This window comes from Tenebrio molitor, chromosome 2, assembly GCF_963966145.1.
Source record: "Tenebrio molitor chromosome 2, icTenMoli1.1, whole genome shotgun sequence".
Taxonomy (NCBI): Eukaryota; Metazoa; Arthropoda; class Insecta; order Coleoptera; family Tenebrionidae; genus Tenebrio; species Tenebrio molitor.
Window position 1 is genome coordinate 22,174,431 of NC_091047.1, and position 23,078 is coordinate 22,197,508.

Genomic DNA, 23,078 nt, shown 5'->3' on the forward strand with positions numbered 1-23,078 from the left:
ATTTGTGTGTTTTATGAATGCAGACCGTTTTAGTATTTAAATGGTAAACATAATAATATATAACAGTAAACATAAATGTCGTTGTTGTAAAGTTGAGAATTAAACTGCCTCATTCAAATGCTAATCTTTATATTAGAAAATACTGGATGGTCCGTGATTTATTTAAGGACTTACTTTACTATCCACAAATCACTCCTTAAATCTGTAACGCAACAGGAAATGATTTAAAATATATACGATTTACTAACTAGAACTGAAATATTTTAGAAACATTGCTGTGTGGATGATAACCTTGCATTTTTGATACATGTTATCCAAAGTTTTCACAAACCATAAGGAAACACATATTAAATTCCATATACATAATTAATTATATAAATATTAGAGAACCATACAATATTCCTTTGCAACACCCTAAAATTGAAAATGATCAATTTCAAAAGCTGCAAGAGAGAAAGAATTTGATTTACATATTTTCAGAACGAAGTTAATAGAAAAGGTTTTCATTTCCTTTTCACAAGAAAATTCCACCATTAAGTTTGAGCATTTTCGATGTGGCCTTAGAAGCACTATGGCAGTTTTTACTTGGAGTAAATTTAAAACCTTTGGGCAAGATGATTTCAGTCATCATTAGTCATCATAGTCATTACTTCTACTAAAGATAAATATTTGGATAAATAGAATTGAAAAAACAAAAATATTGTTGAAAAGAAATGTAAAACGCAAGCGAAAAGCTTTTAACAGCACTGTCACATAAGATAACAGGAGCTCAATTAAAAAGTTCATCGAATTGGCTTTCACTTTATTTTTTAAAAGACAACGACATCGTAAATTAAGTTGGTTAGACAAAGATAGCGACAAAGATCAAAGCCAATTCGATGAACTTTTCAATTGAACACCTGTTATATCAATAGTATCAATTTCATTTTAGGAGTAATGACTCGCTCAAATTGTCTGAAAGTACTTCTTAAATTTAAGAAAAATAGAGTTGCTGCACAACTGCGGCACATAGAAATAAATTGTCTAAATAAGCAGGTTTGCTAAATGAAAGGAGGAGAGAGGATACCTGTTGATGGAGGTGCTGAAAATACTGAAAATTAACTAAATGAATTATTTTACACGGTTGTATCTAGCAACGACGCAAATAAAGTTATCAACTCAGTGATGCTGGTCGTTAGATTAGATATCTAAAAATGCATTTACGAGAGATGCTTACAATTGAAGGAAGGAAGCACGTATTAGTTGTTAGAGATTGTCTGATCCACCGGAAATTTGCTCATTTGCATCAATTACTTTGATGAGAAAATATTATAGATTTAGAAGAGTGTATGAAACGAACTTTCTGGAAAAACTATGGGATCTTAAATAGAGAGAGATTTTCTGACGTATGTCTGATGAAGAAAATTGGAGAATTGTGCGAGCTGATACCATAATATGTAAGAGTTCCTGAAAGACAATTAAAGCAAAAGATAAACGTTTGCAGGAGTTCGTGTTGAGAATAATGTACAGGATAAAACTTAAAAGTTTTATGAGCAAGAAGTGCCAAGGATCGTCGTTGATATTTTCAAAAGCAGAAATAAAAATTGGGCTCCACACAATATTAGCAAAAAAACAATATATTTTTTTTGTAAGAAATTCTAAACATTTAATAAATAAATACGATAGAAAGTAAAATAAGTGCTATAAAAAATTTGTCAAAGTAGGTTATGAACAAAAATGCGTATGTTGTCTTAATTTGTTTCTTTATTTGCCTTCAAATGAATGTGGATGAAATTGCTCTCTCACTCACACTACCTAGTTCCCCGGCTGTTTTTTATTTAGTCTTTCGCTGCCGAATTTTCTTTCAACACTTCCGTCTTCTCTAAATAATTCAATAGTTTTCCTTACAACTGATAAACTGCGTCATAAGAATGGTCGGCTGCTTCGGCGAGAAAATCTTCCAGAAATTCTTCACACCAGGCAACAAAACTAAATTTAAGAAAAGCCGTGCAAATTCTGGTCCACAATCGATTTTGACATTTTTTTTACCTCATTGTATAATAAATAATCCTTGGGATTATCGAAGCAAAGTTTGATATCTAAGATAACACGATCATGATCTATACCCGAACGGACAAGAATAGTAGAATCAAGAACGTAACCAAAAATAATATTAGAACGGCTTCTAGTAAAAGTCAGTCTCCAATATATCACAGATCTTAACATTCTCGACATAACGAAGGAAGTTAACACCCAAGGTTGTGTTGACATCATTGACGTTGATATTAAAAGGAAAAGAGCCAAGTACAGAGTATTGAGAAACACTTGAAGTTTGTCCAAACAAGTTCAATTTGTTGACAGGTTCACTTAAATGACATTATAAATATTGACCAGTCGAATTTAAAATAATAAAAATTGGATAAAAGATACCAAACCAGAGATAGTGATGCGCCCTTTGAAGAATCCATGTTGATGAAATGATGAGTTGTATTTAGTTTCTTGACATGAAAGTAAAGATGAACCGTAAATATGTAGCTTGGAGTAACTGCAGATGATAAATAGGTGATAGTAGCCCGATTCAGAAATATTGCGAAAGATTAATTTAGGTACACTAATTTACATAATTGTTATCTGATGTACCTACTGATGAAAGATTTGATTTTACTGTAGGAAGGCAAAAGAATGAATTTCGTTTCTCTTCATTGATAAAATTCCAGAAGTCGTATTATTTTTCAAAGTGTTTTCCAAACCAGTGATGGCGTTATTTCACTCTCGCTTTGACTCAAACTTCATAATTCTAAAAGTGTTATAATCAGAATCACTACTAATTAATCTACACTTTGTGTGAGTTTTACAACACATCCTGCATCTGCTACATTGTTTATCTTTCCACCTTATCTCTGAAAAACTTACACCTGCATACACTGCTCTTATCTTAAATTTCATAAGCATTAGAAATGAAGAGTATTTTCATATTTTCAGGGTCACAAATAAAAGACACCATATGATTTTCAGTCCTGCTGACACATTATTGGAAAAACTCCACAAGACGCACTCATTAAACAACCAGAAAATTATTCGGCCGCTTTCAAAATGCAACAATAAAATCCCCGAGGCTTAGAACAAGGCTCTTTTGTGAGGCGACGGAAATGCACATAACGCCCCTCGTCCGGAATTCCATTGTGAATTTGAATGTCGCGTTCAAATTCGATTTTTTCCGTGGACACCACCTTTTAACGGACACATGAACAGTCCTTCGCATTGTTTGATGTCGCTTGCACAGATAGACGCGTCCTATTCCGCTTAAATTATGCTGTAATGCATACTATCCATCTTAATCCATACAAAGCGCACCGCAATTGAGTTGTGCATTGTACATTCGTTAAGCATAAATAATGGCAGCTTTGTGCAAGGAATATCGGTGGATTGTTGGCTATTCATCTAGCGTTCGACGGCAATAACAAAGTTCGATGCATCCGACCAGACGGACTCGCTGAAATTATTTTTACAGTTGGGGAAAAAATCGTCCAAATGAAATTCTTTGAAGTGTTCTGCTAAATTTAACCGGTTCGTTACATCCATGCGTAAACATCTTCTCTCATTATAGCTTGACACCCTTTGTTCCCATTATTGTGACACATCTCGTTTGAAATGCGCTGCACAGCTACAGATTGCGGTAAACTGAACTGAAGTAATGTCTTCCTGTGCTCGTTACTTTGGCTATAACGGAGACTTATGACCCATTTGTTTTGCCATGGACGCCAACCACGAGCCCCTATACCAATCGCCAGCAAGGAAGAACAAGCAAATACTTCAATTACAATTCAAAATCGTCGCACGTTGTTCTATGTCATTAAAACTGAATATACTTCACCTGCTGAAGGAAGGATTATCATACGCCACTCGCTACTGCAGAAACGTGTTGATGAATAATGCTGCCATTTTTCAGGAGGTAAAACCTACAAATCTCACTGACGGGCTCGTTCAGATCGTTAAAGGTTAATTAACAGTTTAGATTTCATTTTTTAGAACCTCTTTTAAAAGCAGAACAGAGACAACTTTACTTTTTACAAAATCATTGCAATTGCATAAATTGGCAATTTGTGTGGCTACTTTGCATGCATCTTTGCTTTTTCTGATTACAGTGAAAACCTTGTAAGGTAGGTAGGTCCGTTGAGAGCTCAATCAAGGTAACTTTCACAAGGTATGATCAAAATTGAACTAAAAATTAAGGTTATGGCGTGTCAAAATTCGATAAATAAGGTCACCCACTAAACTTTTATCTCGTTGGGTATGTTACTCGGAAGAAAGGGCATGAAATGACTTCAAAAATGTCTTGGATTGAAGAGTTTATCCAAATCATACGATGGCACGTGGTGTCAAATTGATCAATGAAGGGTTTACAGACATGGAAGACGCCTCGGTAGAGTATATTATAGTACCACCATTGTATTTTACATGGCTCACTAAGTCACTCTTCATCGCACAAAGTTCCTTTTTGAATCCCAAAAGTCTAGAATTTGACCTGGATCGTTCATAATACTCTTTTTACTGTTGGATAATGTAGTTCTCTTTTGTTTTCTAAGTTTTAGATATAGTTCCTTCCCAGTCAAAAGAAATTAATGAGCGAGGAAATAACAATGAACGGGAAGAGTACTTCATGAAACTTCTGGAAGGGAGAAAGCAAAAAGGAAAGGCAAAAACAGATATGAAGAAAAACCAGACGGTGCCAGAGAAAAGAGCAGAAGAAGTAGAGAGACAAATAAGGAAACTGAAAAAGAAAAAGGCACCGGGGAGGAACGGAGAGCAGAATGAAGCATGGAGGTAGGGGATCAAAGGAATAGTAGAGAGACTGGTTGAAGTAATGAACGGAGTATGGAGAGGAGAGGGATTCCCGGTAGATTGGAGAGATGGTGTAATTTGCCCTATTTACAAAAAAGGCGAGAAAAATGAAGTAGAAAACTACCGCGGAATAATTCTGATAAACACAGGAAAAAGGATAAGGAGGGAGATTGAGGAAAAGGAGTGATACCAGTCAGTCAAGCAGGATTCAGAAAAGGAAGGGGTACTATGGACAATGTATACATCCTGGATCATTTAACAAAGAATGAATTCAAGAAGAAAGGGGGGAGGATCTATGTACTGTTTGTAGACAAGACAGACAGAGAGAAAATATTTTAGTGTATGAGAGAGAGGTAGAGGAATAAGGAATGGCTGGTACGGTAGATTGAGGAGAAAATAAAGTGAAGGTGGGAGAGTAAGAAGGGGAATGGTTTGAGAGTGAGGAGTGAGACGGGGCTGCCCTTTTAGCCCCTGCTATTTACGATATATGTGGCAGATATGGAAGAAAACACAAACGGGGGGAGTGTGATAGGCAGAAAGGGAGTTTGGAGCCTGGCATTTGCGGAATATTTGGTAACTGTTGCAAAGAGTGAAAGAGAAATAAAAGAATGAAGAGCCTGGCAAAGTATGTGAGGAAGAAAAAGCTAGAAATGAATGGCGTTCAACAAGAGAAAGAATGAAGAGAATGAGTGGAACTAGGAAGCAAGGAAAATAGAACAAGTAAACGAGTTGAAAATGGGAAAGAAAGCGGTAAAGTTTGCAGACAAAATGGATGGAAGGGAAGAGTGCAGAATACTAACCGAACGGATATGAAGAAGTGGAAAGATTAAGACCAAAGAGAAGACGGATGAATGTAGAGTTGAGTGAAAGGGACAAAGACAAGCAAGAAAGAACTGAAAGAATCAAAGAATCCAGATACAAGAGGAAGTATGAGTGGTGTGAGACAGAGGAAATTCCAGAGTACCTGGGGAGAGAAAGTGCAAGAGAAACAAAAATGATGGCAATATTTAGATGTGGGAACGAGGAGAGAGAAAACAGGTATTGGATGGATGAATAGGAAAGAAGGTGCAGAATGTGCTATGAGGAGAGAAAAACAATTGAGTACATGTGGAATGGATGTAGCAAAATGAGAGAGATGGAGAGAAAGGAAAGGGGAGAAACACTGAATAAAGACGGAAGGGAGAGATAAGATGGATGAAAGAGCTGGAATAGGAGGGAAAGAATAGAAAAAGAACGGAGCAGGGGATAGGATTTTTTTTTTAATTTGTGGAATTGTTATTTTTATGTCTGTAATCAGGAATCCGAAAGCCGGGAGGGCAAATAAAGTATTTATTTAGTTCCTTCGCAGTCATCCAGTCCAACAAACTCGATAAACGTAAATGATACAAACTGCTTTCTGCTTAGAAAGATTTAAACTCGGGGTGTTATTCATTTATTCCGCTCACAACGCTTCTTCTTTTCTTTTCATTTTTTAGATTTTTCCTTTTCTTGGCGATTGCTTTATTAACATTCATTACGAAGTCTAATAACAAAGAATCGTTTCTCAATTCTATACGATTTCAGTGTCTTGCCACCACCGTTACAAAATCTCAGTTAACTGCTTTATAAACGAAATTTTTCCTTTCTTCCCAGTTTTATGTAAAATTAAGTTTAGATCGTTTCATTTTAGGTATTGATCCTTTTTGTATCTTCCCCATAATTTTAATATTTGCCTAAAATACTTTTTTGTAAACACTTGCTTAACTACTGTTTAACTATTCAACTTGTTAAAAGTCAAATTAGAGCCACATGTGACTGTGAAGATACCAAGTGGTCATTATCCACTCATTTGCCTACACAACAAACTCTTCTCTAGTGCTGTATAAAAAATATCTCCCATGTGTTGTTAAGCAATATGAATATTTTTACGTCTTTAGATACTAATCAAGATTTATTTCTTAATCATGTAAATGTGAACCCTTACATGGTTTGCTGTTAAAAGGTTTATTGTTTCAAAAATTCCAACAGATGTACATCAACATCGAAACCTTTCTTGCTTAACTTACACTGTGTATACATTTAAATTTAAAAAAAATGAAACGTAAAAAAAATTAAATACATATATGGAACAAAAGATAACATTTTTGACACGTCACTCAGGATAAGATAATTAATAAATAACAGTGTCACAGAACTGACACGGATTTTTTGAAATGTGTAATACATACAATACTGCATGTGACGTAGCTCATTACATATATAATCAGGCTAAAGTATAAATTAAAAAATTGCCGATGAAACTAATTGAAAATTATTTCGTCTTGGTGTGTGAATAAGTGGTCTATTCTACTTTGGTACCCTAGAACCACGATGATGTACTTACTGCTCAACAATAAAATGAACACCTGGTAAACATCGCAGAAGTATTATAGTAGTAGGAAACGATATTTAGAACGGCTTATGCTTTATAACGTACTAATACTTTTATGAGGGTTGGAACGGTTAGGACAGTCCATTGCTGTCGGTCGTTATAAACTTCTCAAATTATTGAAGGTTCAGAAATGGGTCGCATTTCTTCAACGCATTTGTGCTCTGCAATTTTTGCGAAATAATAAAAAATAGGTCGCACCGATCAGGATTGTCATAAATGTCATTTTTGATAATAATAATAATTTAAAAATTATTCGTCTGAGACCAAATTCACGCAAAGTTTTTGTTTGCTATTTAACGCAGATTCGCTTGACATAAATATTATGGACAATTATTATTAGTGGTCCTAGGTGGGTACCTAGAGGGGCCATTTGTTATCGAAACAGTCAAAATTTCTAGTCCACATTACAAAATTTTGAGTACGTAGAAAGTATATCTGTGGTGTAACAACATTTCCATCGTAAGTCGGGGATATCTTAATCACTTGCATTTTTGCCTTAAAATAACTCTTCAAATCCAAAAAACAAACTAAAATAAAATAAGGGATCTATTACCATAAAGAGTCTTTATTACCTCACGTAGGTATCGCTCCACTCTTTCCATAACAAATATTTATTTAAATTTATCTAGAGACGCTGGGTGCTTGTTGCACCTTCAAGAGTCCAAGAGCAACCGTAGTTCTTCCGCTTGTTTGCATCTGTAGTAATAACAAACACTACACAATTGTTCTTTCGATTGGAGATTTGATGCGTCAGAATCAATCACCATCCCGATGATGAGTCGATTTCTTTATGCGACTGTCAGACGGTAGCGCAATTTGCCGCCGTCCATCTAATCCGAAAAAAGCTGTCGCTGCCAAGCAGTAATTAAAAAGTATAATCCGAATTTTCCAAGCTCGCCTTTAATAACATTAAAACGAATTTTAATTCGACTTAATCAAATTTATGCAATAACAGTTCAGTGGAGCGGCCGCTTTCAGTAACCTGATTTATTTTTTTAAGCCGCATCTTATGAAATATTCAATGGAAAAATTGAAGAGGAAATTCCGACATTCATCTCCGTAGAATTTTTTCAATTAAAGTCAGCACACAGAAAAAAAAGAAAAACAGGTTTGTTTATACGGGAGGCCGACACTGTGGATATAAAATTAATTCAAATTAATTCCGTTTAGATTGATATTAATTCTATGCTAATGGGAAAAATTTGTTGTAATTTTCTCCAGACGCAAGTCGACCGGTTCAGATGTCCGACCGAATCTCGACTGATGCGATAATTTGTGAAACCACAACAATGGCGGGATTATGAAGTGTTTCACAAACTTAGATGATACTCCCCGATAAGACCGTTAAGATCATCTTAATGTGTGCGGCTGAGGTGCGAGCCTCGAGAATAAATGATGAGCTGTTACAAGCACAGTTATAATACATTTAATGGAGAATACCAAATTATATTGAACGAGCTCTCCCTCTCTCTTCGAGCTATTGTATTAGATCGGTAATTGGTTTCGGCCCTTTGTGGATCTCATTAACCCGGTACACATTGTAAGTACGGCTCAAGCTGCAAACAGCATTTTCTATAATGACCCGAGCTGCTTCATTCAACTGCTTCCACGCCAATTTACTCAGATCACGATCAACATTTTTGACGGAAACACAAAGTGGTCAAAATGTGCGCTAATGTGACGTACAAGGCTGTTAGCACTGTTCCTATAATTCAAAACCACTAACTACCTCATTAATTATCGATAAAAGACGCGCGACCATTCATTGAACAGCATCTGCAAGAAGAAACGTTACAGACGCACAAGCCGATTGCCAAGGAGAATTCTTTTACAATACTTTCAACAGCTCCATACGTTCTAGGCAGAGCAATTTTGACAAAATGCACCATTAAAACATACCAATAAGAGAGAGGTGACGTGTTTGCGTGTATTGTATGTTTCTTTGTATGTTAGTGCACCACTGTAGCCTTAAATTCTTAAGTGATTTCGATGGTACTTTAGTTGGCGGATGGCTCATTTATCCAGAAGTGACATGAGATATATAACATCACGTTACCTTAAGTGTAAGTACAAAAATTAAATAGAGAGAGAGAGAGCTGTAAGTACAATTTTTCGCATCTAATTGTGAAGATCTTCACAGTTAAGTAAGCAGTTTATAATCAAAATAAATCTTTTATTTGAAAACACTGAATCATCATTGCAAATATGTTCTTGCACTTGTGGAGGTGTTTCGCGAGGGTGGAGTTAAATCATAAGTATGTATTTATTGCTTGGAGTTTATCACCTACTTGTTATTCGGATTCCGAATTTCTTCTTGTAATTGCTACATTCACATTACAAGATTCTAACTTATTCTGAAGGTAAGGGGCGGCTAACATCTTATGGATTAGCATGGAAAAAAGGAGAAAAATAAAACACTTTTCCTCGTACTTTTTGTATAGTGTTATTTTAGTCTCCTGAAAAGAGGGAGTAAAGTATGACTTTTTGACTTTTAGACCCTTGGAGGTAAAAGCACATCCAAGATAAATAACTGATAGTCGGATTGTTACGTTGACATGATCTGCCAAAGTAAAAATAACGTAATGTATGAACAAGAAAATTAGCTCTTGAAAAACACAATACAAATATTCATCCATATTACGACTAAAAATAAAAATTTAGTAAGCCCTGTTCTTTTTGTGCAAATTTCTTTTACGATTGAATGATAAAGTGCAGTAGGTCCTGCAAAAAAAAGCACAGATGCAACGGGACCAAAGTGCCTTTTCATCTCTCGTGTAATTATTGGGCTCGCTGCGCTCGTAAAAAGATGTAGATTAGTCCGTTGTCATATAATACACCACTTTGATTTTATTAATACATTCAGAAACTAATTTCCATTTTATTTCGTCCCTTTTCATGCTGTTTTAGTCGTCATGAGCTGCTTGTAATAAATTTTCAAATCAGATAAATCAGTTCGTGATTTTTATTGTGCTGATAATGCGACTATAACACAGGAAAGCAAATTATTTAAAGCGAATAAAGCAATCCTACAATTATTGGATTATCCTTGAACTACTTACTCAGATTTTTATGTCTGCCATGACAATGAACCACATAATCATCCGCACATAAATCCACATAACTACATTCCACGCAGACTATTCTAAATGAATATTAATCTGAATTTTTTTTATTCAACAGACGACTGTTCTTAATTGCGACGCTTTGTAGACATAATTATCTAATACAATGTGTATTGTTTCTTCTTTTGATCAAATTTCGCAGCTTTTCTTTTAGAACAGAGCCTCATTCATAGGTAGATCAGTAGACGTTGGCACAACATAGTGCGATTGTATTTTTCACGGTTTGACGTATAAATGCATAACATTGCAACTTCATCTTGCTTATTTAACACTGAACTAATAGTCGCCTTCATTCTGTATTTATACGCGTATAATAAAGCAATTTCATGAAAAGACTGTAATCACCTTGCAGACATCTACGAGTATAAAGATGACATGCAATCTCATTTCCTGGAAATCTTAATACAAAACATCAATGGATTTTGCCGTTCTGCTTGTGGAAATGTTCCCATAAATACATTTCGTAATTTTATTTGGTCATTTAATTCATTCAAAACAACATAATATGAGTAATTTGGAGATACTGGTCTCGTATTGGTAAAAATTGTTTCGCTCTAGTAGTTTTAATAAATTATTATAAAACGATAGTTATAAATAGGGAATAAGTAAGAACATTGTATTGATAACATAATTACATAACATTTTTGATTTACAATGCAAAAATTTCCGATAATAATGAGAATCTGGAAAAGTGCCCCGAATGCTTGCAGCGTTTCCACGTTGAATAGCAAGGGAAATCCTCTCGAAAAGGAATTTCTTTGATTTTGAATCGCCTGATTCCGCAATAAGTCGGTTTCTGATGACATTAATGAAATCGATGGCTTCTTTGCACCAAGGGCCTAAAGTTTCAAAGGCTAAACCTTTAGATATGTAATTTGACGAAATAATTGAACTATATTTGCTATGTTTGCATTTGCAAGCCATTTCAGCGGCAAAACCTTAAACTTCAGAAGTTTTCCAAACGTAACTATCTGCAAGTGTATCTACAATGGTAACGTCCCAAACTAAACAATAATAATTTAATTGTGGAATACAAAATAAATATTTTACATATTTGCATGTAAGGTATGTCGCAATGGTGGCTTCATAATTTTCTTTTAAATTGTGTAAAAACATCGGTTTGACGTTAATAAAAAAACAATACGTCGTAAATTGACAGTATTTGGATTGTTTCATTGATGATATACAAAACATAAAACGTAAACAGATTTGAAAACAATGTGATTTTACGATTCATTAACTTTTACGGTTACCCTCTTACTGCAACAGAAAAGTTTATTTCAATGGCCTCGTCAAAAAATTGAACATCCTTCAGAATGTTTTTAAAGTTAACTACAGATCTTACTTTAAATACGGAAACTGGTACACTAGTCCCACAGCTTTCAATTTGGCTTTACTAAAAGTAAAAAAACATAATTATAAAGAAAATCAAAATAGTATTGTAAAAAATCTACATTTAACAGTAACGATGATTTATAAATCTACTGATCTAAAATTTCAGAAAATATCAACGAATAAAAATACATACCGGGTGTAGAATTGGTTTACGAGACATAGGATTTTACATGTAAAAATAAGGAGATCCAATTATTGGCTCCCCTAATAATTTTATGGCAAAATGGTTAAAATGAAAGTTAGAGAGAATTAAAAGTACTGTCTAATTTCACTCTTTGTTTTTTTCTAACATCTTGTGGTACTGAAAGAAAAGCAAGAAAGGAGTTAAGACAAAAATACTAAAAAGCAGTACTAGCAATGAAATTTTACTTCTAAAATTATTTGTCGGGTGGTTTTACTATTATTTAATTTTCTTTTGATCTGCCCTTCAAATGAACTCGTACAGGACTACAGGACGAATGAAAAGGTATCTTCCATTAAATGTTCAAACTTCTCTCAAATTCTTCGAATTGTTTCTATGGCTGAAATTGGTCGTTCTGGGAAACCTCAAGCAAATGTTGCTTGGAAGTTTCGTAAAGAAGATCCTCCATAATAAAGAAATAAATAAAATTTCATGCCTAGAAGTACTTTTTAGTATTTTTGTGTTAACTCTTTTCTTGCCTTTCTTTCAGTACCACAAGATGATAGAATAAAACTAAGATTGAAATTAGAGAGTAATTTTAATTCTCTCTAACTTTCATTTTAACCATTTTGCCATAAAATTGTTAGGGGAGCCAATAATTGAAACTCTTTATTTTTATATGTAAAATCCTATGTCTCGTAAACCAATTCTACACCCGGTATAAAAATTCATAAATATTTTCAAAAAAATAATTTTTAACAATAAGACGGGTTGCCATGTTTAACAGTATCCAAAAATCCAAATCTGATACAACCTCGTTTGTTTTTAATCTTTCATAGCACGACCTTTTCTGTTTAAATAAACTTTCTTAAAAGTACAAATAGTTTAACAAGAAATATAAAAATCTAAAAATAAATTTGGAACAGTATTTTTTGGACACATACACCAGAAATCAACTCATATTGGTTAAAACATATGCACTGAGTCACTTACGAATTATTTTGAACCTCTAAAAAAATTATAACACGCCACTGACATTTTTTTAATGAAAGAATATAATATGGTTTAAAAAGAAGTGGATTTTTCCGTAACCGATAACGACAATTATGATGATTCAGTATGGTTAGAAATAGAATATTTGAAAAAAAAAGAATATTCATAACACCGCCACACTATCCTTCAAAAAATTCCAAAAATCAATCGAAATCGTTCTCGTTACTTCATGAATCAATTGGATCTCTGAGGATTTTTTTTTTTTGGAAATGTGACATCAAGTCATCCAGATTGTTGTTTAGTGCAATTTGTCCAGTAGAACGATATGGATTTTCTTTTGCTTCTAATAGAACGTTCAATTTGGATTTTCGTTTATTTAGAGACGTCGAAGATTACGGCAAATATTACACACTTCCCATTTCCTGAAATTTTGCAACGATTCTACTGAGAGTGGAAAGGGCCATAGAATGTCTTTCCAAGTTAAACACAAAACATACCTCCTCATGCCTCCGAAATTACCATACCCAATCATCAATAGTACCTCGAATGTTTTATTTTGTCATTGAAACCACTACATAGAACAATTCAACAAAACACTATTATTAGTACTGACGTTCTTTAAACATAGTGTCATAACAGCACATCTTGTTAATCAATCCTAAAAGTTTTTTTATTTTTTAGGGAAATTTCAAAATACATAATCTATATATGTATATAAAACTGAATGTCTGTTTACATATTGTGTATGCAAATCTACAGTTTTACTCCGATCTTGATGAAATTTTGTACACTTGATCTTCAAAACAAGAAGAAAATTACTGTATACTTTAATTTAACAAAAACCAACCCCTAGTACCATTTTCAACCCTGTTAAGAAAAAAAGACAGTTTTTCCGAGTTGGAAATACCCTCACCTTCGCCGCTTCACCCCATTTCATCCTCTGAGTATATCGTCACCTTCGCCGCTTGACACCCACAATAAGCAACCCCTATTATCATTTTTAAGCCTGTTAAGCACAAAAAAAGTTTTTTCGAGTTGGAAATCGCGTTTGCATGATATGTTCAGATGTCATAGTTACATTTGGTTGTTTATAAAAGTGGCAATTTCGCAAAATGTATTTGAATGATTGTGTTTTACCGGAAGATGTCTTAAATGAAGCAGAACAAGCTTCAAATAGCTTAATACCGGAAAAATCAAAAGGCAGGCATCTGAAATCAAACGAGACAATCAAACAATAGGAGGATCTAAATAAGGTTACAACTGAAAAGAAAAGTGTTATGTTGGCGTATTTTCATGAATTGGTAAGTGATCATAGTGTTAGTTTCTTATCGTATTGATCTTTTTGTTTATATAGTCCAAGAAAAAAATAGTCTACAGTAAAGTTTTAATTATTCTTCGTAAAAAGACAAACTTCATATTGAAATTACTGCGTTTATCACAATACATGAAAGTAGAAACATAATTTTAAAACATTCTGAAATTTGCGGGCGAAGCCGCGGGTAAAAGCTAGTAAGAAATTAAATTTGAGTTTTTATTGTATTTTTTGAATCTTTTATAATAAGCATTTAATAATTCTTCCCGTTTTCTTGACGTAATTCTTAACGATTTAGGGTTCTAGTGACATTTAAAAAATGTACATAGTTCTATTAAAAACAAATATCGTATGATCAAAAAGTCTTTGTATCAGGGTTGCCGTGGAATTAACAAGATATCTTATGTAATTGGATTTATTCGCCTCGTTGATGTTTAAATGAGTTCCGTGAGAGATTAGCAATACTTTGAAATACACATAAAAACTATGGGCAGTAGAAGTAAATATTTCTATAGATGGTTTTTACACTTAAGACTTTTTGATCATACTATATTTTATGACATCATAGTGTCATTACTCATTATAACGGGTGACTATTAAAATTTTCACTTGGAGTTGGCTTTGAACGAGTTTTTATTTTTTGTGTTACTTTAGACACACGCAAGAACGAACGACAATAATGTCAGTCAGTACAATTGAAACATAGCTTTGAAATGTCAAACTTGTCAGTGTCTAAGGTGCAACGGAAAACAAAGAATGATCCATAGCCAACCCTAAGTGAAAATTTTAATAGTCACCCGTTACGAGTAGTAACGAATACACCTGCCAAAATTATTTCTAAATAAAGTTTTTTTTTATTCTCCAAGTTACCTCAGTGTATCACAGACACCTGCAGCCCCGAATTTTGTGCATTACTTTACCACTCTGTAGAAATCCTTTCTCAAATAATTTCTTCCTCAGTTTCTATACTTTTTGATAATTTCTTCTACGATTTAAAAAATTTCGTAATTTAATATAACATTAAATGCAGTAACTTACTGGTAATTCTAATTTCTACACTTTTTCAAATTGTCAAAGTAACAATGACATTGATATGAACTTACGGCAAAATATAAATTTCAATAATTTGATGAATAAAACAATATTCATAATGCGAATTGTATAATTTAAAAATATTCCGGATGTCGTGTAAAACGTCTTTCGAATAACGTAGATAACAAAATGTCACTGTCAAGAAAGGGACACCTGTATATAATTTTAGCCAATTTAAAAATAAAAAGTCGAAATAACAGTTACAATTCTTGAAGGATGACAAAATTCTCGGAACAAGTTGCGTTCCATCCCAACATGATATTGATAGCTTCTTGTGCACGTTTCAAACGATTACTAAATAAGTTTGACAATTGTGACAACAGCATTTACATTTTACGAATGCATCTGACTCGCCGTTACAAGCAGTAGCTCCATTTTCAGCCGAAATAAAAATGAAACAGGACAACGACACCAAAATAAAACTTTACCAATAAATCAGTGAGAGAATGAAACGCGAACGGCAACAATGCCGGCGAGCTTTTTAAGCTCCTTTCTCCTCAAAAACGCAATTTGAATGGACAGTGAATGGCGGGACAAATTCCTGGTAAATAAACAAAATAAATGTGAAAAACGTTGGGTCGGACAGTTCTGGAAGATTAAAACGGCCTTTTCAGCCAGTCAAATCTGAAAATACGATATCGGCTGACATGTAGCGTTGCCGTAACGGACGTATCGCAAGATTACCATTCGGGACAAACAGGGGTTGGGATCTTGCGTTATTTACATAACATGATCACGGATGGATTATCTCTGGATCGTATTCGATGGAGCGTCAGATTTACAACACGAAGAAGTGAAACGGTGAAGATTTCGTCGCGATGCTGAATGAAGATGCGATAAACGCAATCAAGTCTTACTCCACTTGGAAATATGTGCGTCGTTAAAATGTAAACGGCCGTTCAGTTGCTTTATTTGTTTAGAAATTCGTCCTAATTAACATCCAGATACATAAAATGTGGATTGTTTCGTAACATCAAAGCGAAACTACACACCACTGAATCGATACCGCTTTATAAAAATAATTAATTAGAAAACGATTTTCGTCGTCTAATCGAAGAAAAATGTTTTACATTTTATCGACCAATTATCACCGACGACTGCCACCGCCGGAATTTAACACTAATGATGCAACTACCGTATCCCCCAAGTCTTTGGAGACTTTCGTGCATGCAAATATTATGCAAACAAAAGCTGTTTAAATTTATGACAAGCAATTTATTTAATAAGACGCAACAATTTATTGCGTTCTGAAATTACATGGCGATTTTTAGCTCGGTGCGAAATAATTTATTGTATAGCGTTTTTAAAACGGTTTAATCAATGGCGAAACCTTGACTTAGAAATAACTAGTCGAGCTGAAAATAGATGTGGATGTCTTCATAAATTGGACTCGGTACAAATTGGATGTCTATTGTACAGCGATCGACTGGTGAAGACGAGGAAAAACAGAAGAGGTTATCACTTTATATCGAAATGTTAAAAAGACGGTAAAAGCGAAATGTAATAGTTTTCTAAATTGGATATGGTTTGAAGGTCATCAATCATGTTCTAAAAAAATTCTGCTAGACACAAATCAGGTAACTACAATGGTAAATAGAGAGTAGAAAGTCGAGAACAGTGTAATAGTCCAGTTTTTTCAGTAAAGTCACTACCAGCGTGGTTCCACCTTGTGCACCCACGTTACGCCACTGGCGCCCACCAACCTCGTTGGTAGTCCTGTCGGTTGTAACAAATTCCCCTTTAGCCTTGATCTTTGTACAAAGTGTCGGAAAATAATATTCTGGTTAAACGGTATTGATGGTTTTATGATAATCGAAGCCGTTAGAGCTACTATGACAAATGGAATCCGGCGTGCGAGGTACTCAATAAATAAAAAACAAAGCGGGTTTCCATGTAATCCGATAAGAAACAATTTATCAGATAGGGAGATACAAGCAGTGGGTGTATTTGTATAGAGATGTTCACACTGACTGGTTCATAAAACTGTGCCTACCTCGAGAGGATACGTCCCCGGAGTTTTGACTATCCTCGACTTCGACTCGTACATCATTCCTGCATCAAACAGAATGAGGGTTGCCGCCGCCCTGCAACAAAAAAACAACAATTAACCCCTTGCGCAACACGGATAGGGCGAGACAAATTAATTGCGGAGAAGGTGGGGCCCAATTCGGTCAATTATTAAAATGATTGATCACTCTGTACGGGGTCCGTCGTAAACCGTCCAAATAATTAAACAGGATTATATTTTTTAAGCCAACACCTTGGTAACAACTTGCATCACGCGATAGCTGAAATATTAGTCCAATAAAACACCATGAACCAGCCGTACAAGACCGATGAAAAGCAGCAACATGCCAACTATTTACACCCGGAGTATGCCGTCCGGAGGAAAAATATTGTCAAGGTGGTTGCTTCACCGTCGGTTACTAACGCCGACGAAGAACCAGATCCGGAGTTGCTGGACCAGTATGACAATTTTTACCAAACCACTAAGAGTCTGCTGGTGCTCTTCCAGATCATGGGAGTCATGCCCATAGAGCGATCCGGGAAAGGGAAAACGACGTTCAGGTAATATGTAGTAATAATAATAGTAATTGCGCGTTCAAACGAAATCCTGGGTTGGGAAGGCGTTGGAAACCGTCAATTGTTGTGCTTTTTTAAAGCGTAGATTCATTGGGACACAGCTAACCTAAAATTTAGAGCCAAAAAAAATCTTTAATTTTTTTTCTTTGCAATGTTTTACATTAAAAATTGAATAACTTAACGATTCCTATTCTTGAAGCAAATATCTAAGGGCACCCTTTGCTGAAAACAAACATGTTCAATTACCTCACGATTAAACATAAACAAATGTCATTCGTGTCAAACGGCGGGAAATTCAAACTTTACACTGTTCTAAACGGTTTAATTTTTCCAACGCCTACTCAGCTCAGGATTTCATTTGAACGCGCGATAATCGAGAGATGAAGTTGGCCGGTTGCTCGACTACATCTCGGGCTTAGCACAAAAGGACTCACTTCTACTCTTAATGATATAATCTACTATTATTTCTTGGGTCCTGTGATATTTTAACTAATTGTTTTAAAACAGATCAGTTCATTTATTCGTAAAAAGGCGGAAAATCATTGGAAAAATTACAAATCTATTATTTTTGTATTTACCTTTTTCAAATTGACACACATAATACATACATGTAACTATTTTTTTATCAGCTTGACAACAAAACGAGAAATTTACCATTTGCGATACAATTACATACTTACTTACATAATTTATGGGACAGGACAATTATCGGTTTTGTCGGTCTCGTTGTTAACTTACTAAACACACCAACAGACGGCGCCACGGTCAGCGTCCGAAAAAAAGTTACTTTTCGTCCGCTCGTGAGTACGTAAAATTACTGTTTTCATTAAGGGTGATATCTGACGGTTTTCACATAACAGCTATAATAATGAATAAAAGGCTGAACTCGTGTCGGTGTATGTAATCTTTTGTGTTTTGATATTAAAGCGTAATCCTTTCTGTGGTGTTAAACGGGTAATAAAAGAGATTATAAATATCGCACATAAGTCCGTGATAAATTTTCCAAATTAAGAGCAGTTAGAAGTATCTGTAAAATAATGGAGCTCACATTTCACCTAAAATTACTTAAGCCGTTCCTATTTAAATGAACACTAAATCACTGCCAGCGAACGATTTATCAAAATTTTAATATCTGGAAACCGCTGTTGAACATATAGTTACACCCTCGCGATTCGGCGAAAATTACCACTTCGCATAATAAATTAAGCATCTAAAAACATGTGGCGAAATACCCACACGGGTCTGGTAAAAAATGGCGTAATTAAAACATCACCAACAAATTAATATCTCATATTGGTGAAATATCTACGGGATAATGAATGAAAATTATAATGAAAACATCACCAACAAATTAATATTTCAGATGGCTCTCGTCGACATCGATTTACGCCTACTTTTTATTTGCTGGCGAGACGATTTTTGTCAGCATGGTTTTCAAGGAGAGATTAAACCTAATACTCCAACCTGGAAAGAGATTCGACGAATACGTTTACGGAATTATATTCTTGAGTATTTTAATACCGCACTTCCTCTTACCTGTGGCGGCGTGGACTAATGGAACTGAGGTGGCGAAGTTCAAAAATATGTGGACGAGGTTTCAGGTAAATCCCATTCAATATCATATCACAATTAGCGCATGCAGAGATTGTAAAAGTGTGACATATTTTAATTGAGTTTTTTTTTAATCACAAAATAAAAACAAACACTTTTTTGTATTAATGATATGTAAAACAAATGCGTACTAATTTATCATCTTATCAAATGTCAAACAATTTTTGTCGCCTCATTACTGAAAGATTTTGTGTCTGACACTTACATTGATAACGGTTTGAAGCTGTTATTGTATGTTGTTTTGATTCTTCGAACTTAGAAGTCAGATATATCGTCTTGACATATATCAATCAAAAAATAAAATAAATAAATAAAATATCGCCACTAAAGTCAGGTTGTTCTAACAATTTAATTACGGATATCTATGTATGTATTTAGAGACGTTCTTCAAAATTTACAGTCCACGTTATGAATAAGCATAACGGTTCATGCAGTAAAAAATCTTTTGTTGAAAAATAAAATCCAAAAATACCTGATTGGGATTGCGAGTATGATGGGAGGATGACTATTCTCCTCGTGACAGTCTTGATATTAAATATATTACCGTTAGCGGGAGCAAAACACAGTTGAAATTTGTTAACAACCAACAACCTAACCTAAAAATGAGACATTCATTATTTTAAGCGGCACATTCAAAATTTGACACTTTTTCATAGCAAGCTGGACCAGACAATCATTTCCAGATACCCTGTACATTCTTAGCAAATAATTTGTGTTTGTTCGTGCTTTTCCGTTAAAATTAAATTAAAATCCAATTAGACTCTTGTCGTTTCAGCTGAAATACTTCGAGGTGACTGGAACCCCCATAATTTTCCACAACTTATCTCTAATTACCTACTCCCTGTGCGTAATATCCTGGGCGGTCGGTATCGCGGTGATGTTGGCCCAGTTCTATTTGCAAACCGACATGCTCTTCTGGCACACATTCGGCTATTACCACATCCTCGCAATGCTGAACGGCCTTTGCGCCTTGTGGTTCATAAACTGCACCGCGAAGGGCCGCGTGGCCACCTGGATGGCCCAGAATCTGCACAACGCCCTCGAATCCACCGATCCCGCCAGTTTGTTGGGCGCTTATCGAGATTTGTGGGTGGACCTGTCCCACATGATGCAGCAATTAGGCAGGGCCTACAGCGGAATGTACAGTGTGTACTGCCTGCTGATTTTACTGACGACCATCGTGGCAAGTTACGGTTCTGTGACGGAGACCATGGACCAGGGGTTGTCGTTCAAAGAAGCTGGTTTGTTTATTGTCGCTTTTTATTGCATGACGCTGCTTTATATTATATGCAACGAGGCGCATCACGCGTCGAGGAAGATGGGCCCCGAATTCAGGGAAAGACTACTCAATGTTAATTTGAGCGCTGTCGATCAACGGACGCGACAGGAGGTGCACATGTTCTTGACGGCCATCGACAAGAACCCCCCGATTATGAATCTCAACGGCTACGTCAATGTCAACAGGAAATTAATATCGTCGGTGAGTTCCATAAACTCTCTCGATTCTACAATTCACGAACGCAAACTCTGACGACAGCCTGAATTTCAATATCAAATCAAATTGTATCGTCGCTTTTTGATAAAGTTTGTTGTGTGAGATCTCCTGAAAGGGGGATTTTTGGAAGAAATGTTTCAAAAAATGTTACTCGAATTGATGAGTTCTATTAACAATTAGAAGAGTGGCATTCATTTCCAGAACACCCTGTATATCATTAGGTGTCAAGATCCTTTGAGTACCCACCATAAGAAACAAAGATGTATCGACAAAGCTAAGTGGTATTTGTCTTCGTCAATTGAGGAGTCAAAATCGCGATAAAAATCACATTCGACTAGATACACGATCTAAATACTCGTATTTGTTCTTGTTAGAATTAGATGTGTCTGACACTGTTAGATAATACCGATTGAGACAATCTTCCATACGCGATCATATCATCAGTTTTGTCAATACAGTTAGAAATGATCAGTCACTTGACAGAATTGATAAAGAAATATATTACCTGAAGATGTACATAAAAAATCATTTCGCACGAGATTGATGTCTTACCACTAACAAAATATTCATCTAGTGGTATGATCATTAATCATCATGGATAATATCTATGAATCGTGGAATCGAACTGTAAATTCGACGAGTTCATAAAAACAGGTGCTGCTTCGGTTTCACGAGTCATATCATCGATTATTACTCATATCACGAGATTACATTTGGTAAAAGAATAGATGAGGAAAGTTTGAATTCATAAACGCTGGTTTGCATTTTGATCGTATCAGCTTATAATCAGCAATTTGAAGAACTTTCTTTTGTTTCATATTATGGCTCTTGCTACTCTATTTCAGCCAAATAAAATTGTTAAAAATGGATCATGTGGCACGTGAATTATTTTCTCTTGTATCGCGCGTTCAAATGAAATCCTGGGCTGAGTAGGCGTTGGAAAAATTAAAACGTTTAGAACAGTGTAGTTTGAATTTCCCTCCGTTTGACACCAATGACATTTATTATAAATATGTTTGTTTTCAGTACAGGGTGCCTTTAGATATTTGCTTCGAGAATAGGAATCGTTAAGTTATTCTACTTTTAATGTAAAACATTGCAAAGAAAGAAAAAAGAAAGATTTTTTTGGCTCTAAATTTTAGGTTAGCTGTCAACATGCTCCAATTAATCTACGCTTAAAAAAGCACAACAATTGACGGTTTCCAACGCCTTCCCAGCCCAGGATTTCATTTGAACGGGCGATATATGACGCTACACTCGTAACATATTAGATTACAATCGTATTTTAATAAAACAATATTGTATTTTTATATTTGCATATAACACTGATAAGATCATAATCAGACAATACAATACTATCGTAATTACAATCGCTAGTAGTATCTACTATTGTTTACATTTTGAAGACACGAGCTTTAAGATTTGGGTAGTGCTAGTTTATCATCACGAAAAGTTTGCGAAAAGCACTCTCCAACCCATATTATCAATGATTTAATTTTTTTGTTTGGTAGGTTGCTAAATAGAGACTTCTTTCAGACGGTGACATCAATAGTAACGTATCTAGTTATGCTAATGCAATTCCGGCTAACACTGATGAGGAATTCGTTACTTGCCGCAAGAAGATCCAATGCTTCTTTGTCCTCCGGGAATACGACGATATCCTGAAGTGGCAACACTTCTTTATAATACCAATGTTTGATATTTGCATGACATTTCATATTTGTAGGTCATCTACGGTCAAATTAGAGATCGCACTCGGCACACAAAGCTTATGGAAATCGACGGGGTGATTCCCCGATTGATTAAATATTTATAGGGTGTAGGTTCCCACTTTAGTTCTAGGCTAATTGCATGTTTTAAACATTTCCAGGTGCACCAAATCAAAAAATCTTGTCGCTGGCATCAGCGTAGCTTTTCAAACAAATCGCAATTAAAATTTTCGCTCGTGTTAAAAAACTAAGAAGCACTTAAATTGTTGTATTCTAAACTATCACTCCATTACCATTTTAAATAAAATTAATGTTTCGAAAATCTTGTAAAACCAAAAATGTAAAAAATATTTTTAAATTTTTGTGTTATCAAAATAATTCCGCACCTACATAATTTCCCAATTCAACAAATTT

At 34.9% G+C, this 23,078-nt stretch overlaps 2 protein-coding genes and 1 long non-coding RNA gene across 3 annotated transcripts in view; 1 reads left to right on the plus strand and 2 right to left on the minus strand.

Annotated features, from left to right (window-relative positions):
- LOC138124386 (thrombospondin type-1 domain-containing protein 4-like) overlaps positions 1–23,078 on the minus strand; it is a 193,482-nt gene that overhangs the window by 126,921 nt on the left and 43,483 nt on the right. The window contains exon 2 of the mRNA XM_069039413.1: positions 17,260–17,350. Within this exon, the coding sequence (XP_068895514.1) occupies positions 17,260–17,350 (91 nt within the window). The remainder of the gene's footprint in view (positions 1–17,259; positions 17,351–23,078) is intronic.
- On the minus strand, positions 9,659–10,740 carry LOC138124441 (uncharacterized). Its single transcript, XR_011157146.1, has 2 exons — positions 10,291–10,740; positions 9,659–10,213 (listed from the first exon to the last, which is right to left on the minus strand). It is a non-coding gene; the product is annotated as an uncharacterized lncRNA (long non-coding RNA).
- On the plus strand, positions 17,294–22,940 carry LOC138124387 (gustatory and odorant receptor 22-like). Its single transcript, XM_069039414.1, has 5 exons — positions 17,294–17,421; positions 17,520–17,834; positions 19,213–19,450; positions 20,236–20,940; positions 22,492–22,940. The coding sequence occupies exons 2-5, from the start codon at positions 17,581–17,583 to the stop codon at positions 22,618–22,620; spliced, it is 1,326 nt and encodes a 441-aa protein (XP_068895515.1). The 5' UTR covers positions 17,294–17,421; positions 17,520–17,580; the 3' UTR covers positions 22,621–22,940.

Excerpts from the sequence above, each read along its gene's own strand:
- LOC138124387 (XM_069039414.1), top strand. The coding sequence starts at position 17,581 with ATGAACCAGCCGTACAAGACCGATGAAAAGCAGCAACATGCCAACTAT. Across the intron at positions 19,451-20,235 it reads ATATGTGGACGAGGTTTCAG|CTGAAATACTTCGAGGTGAC; the intron begins GTAAATCCCATT and ends TTGTCGTTTCAG. Across the intron at positions 20,941-22,491 it reads ACAGGAAATTAATATCGTCG|ACGGTGACATCAATAGTAAC; the intron begins GTGAGTTCCATA and ends GACTTCTTTCAG.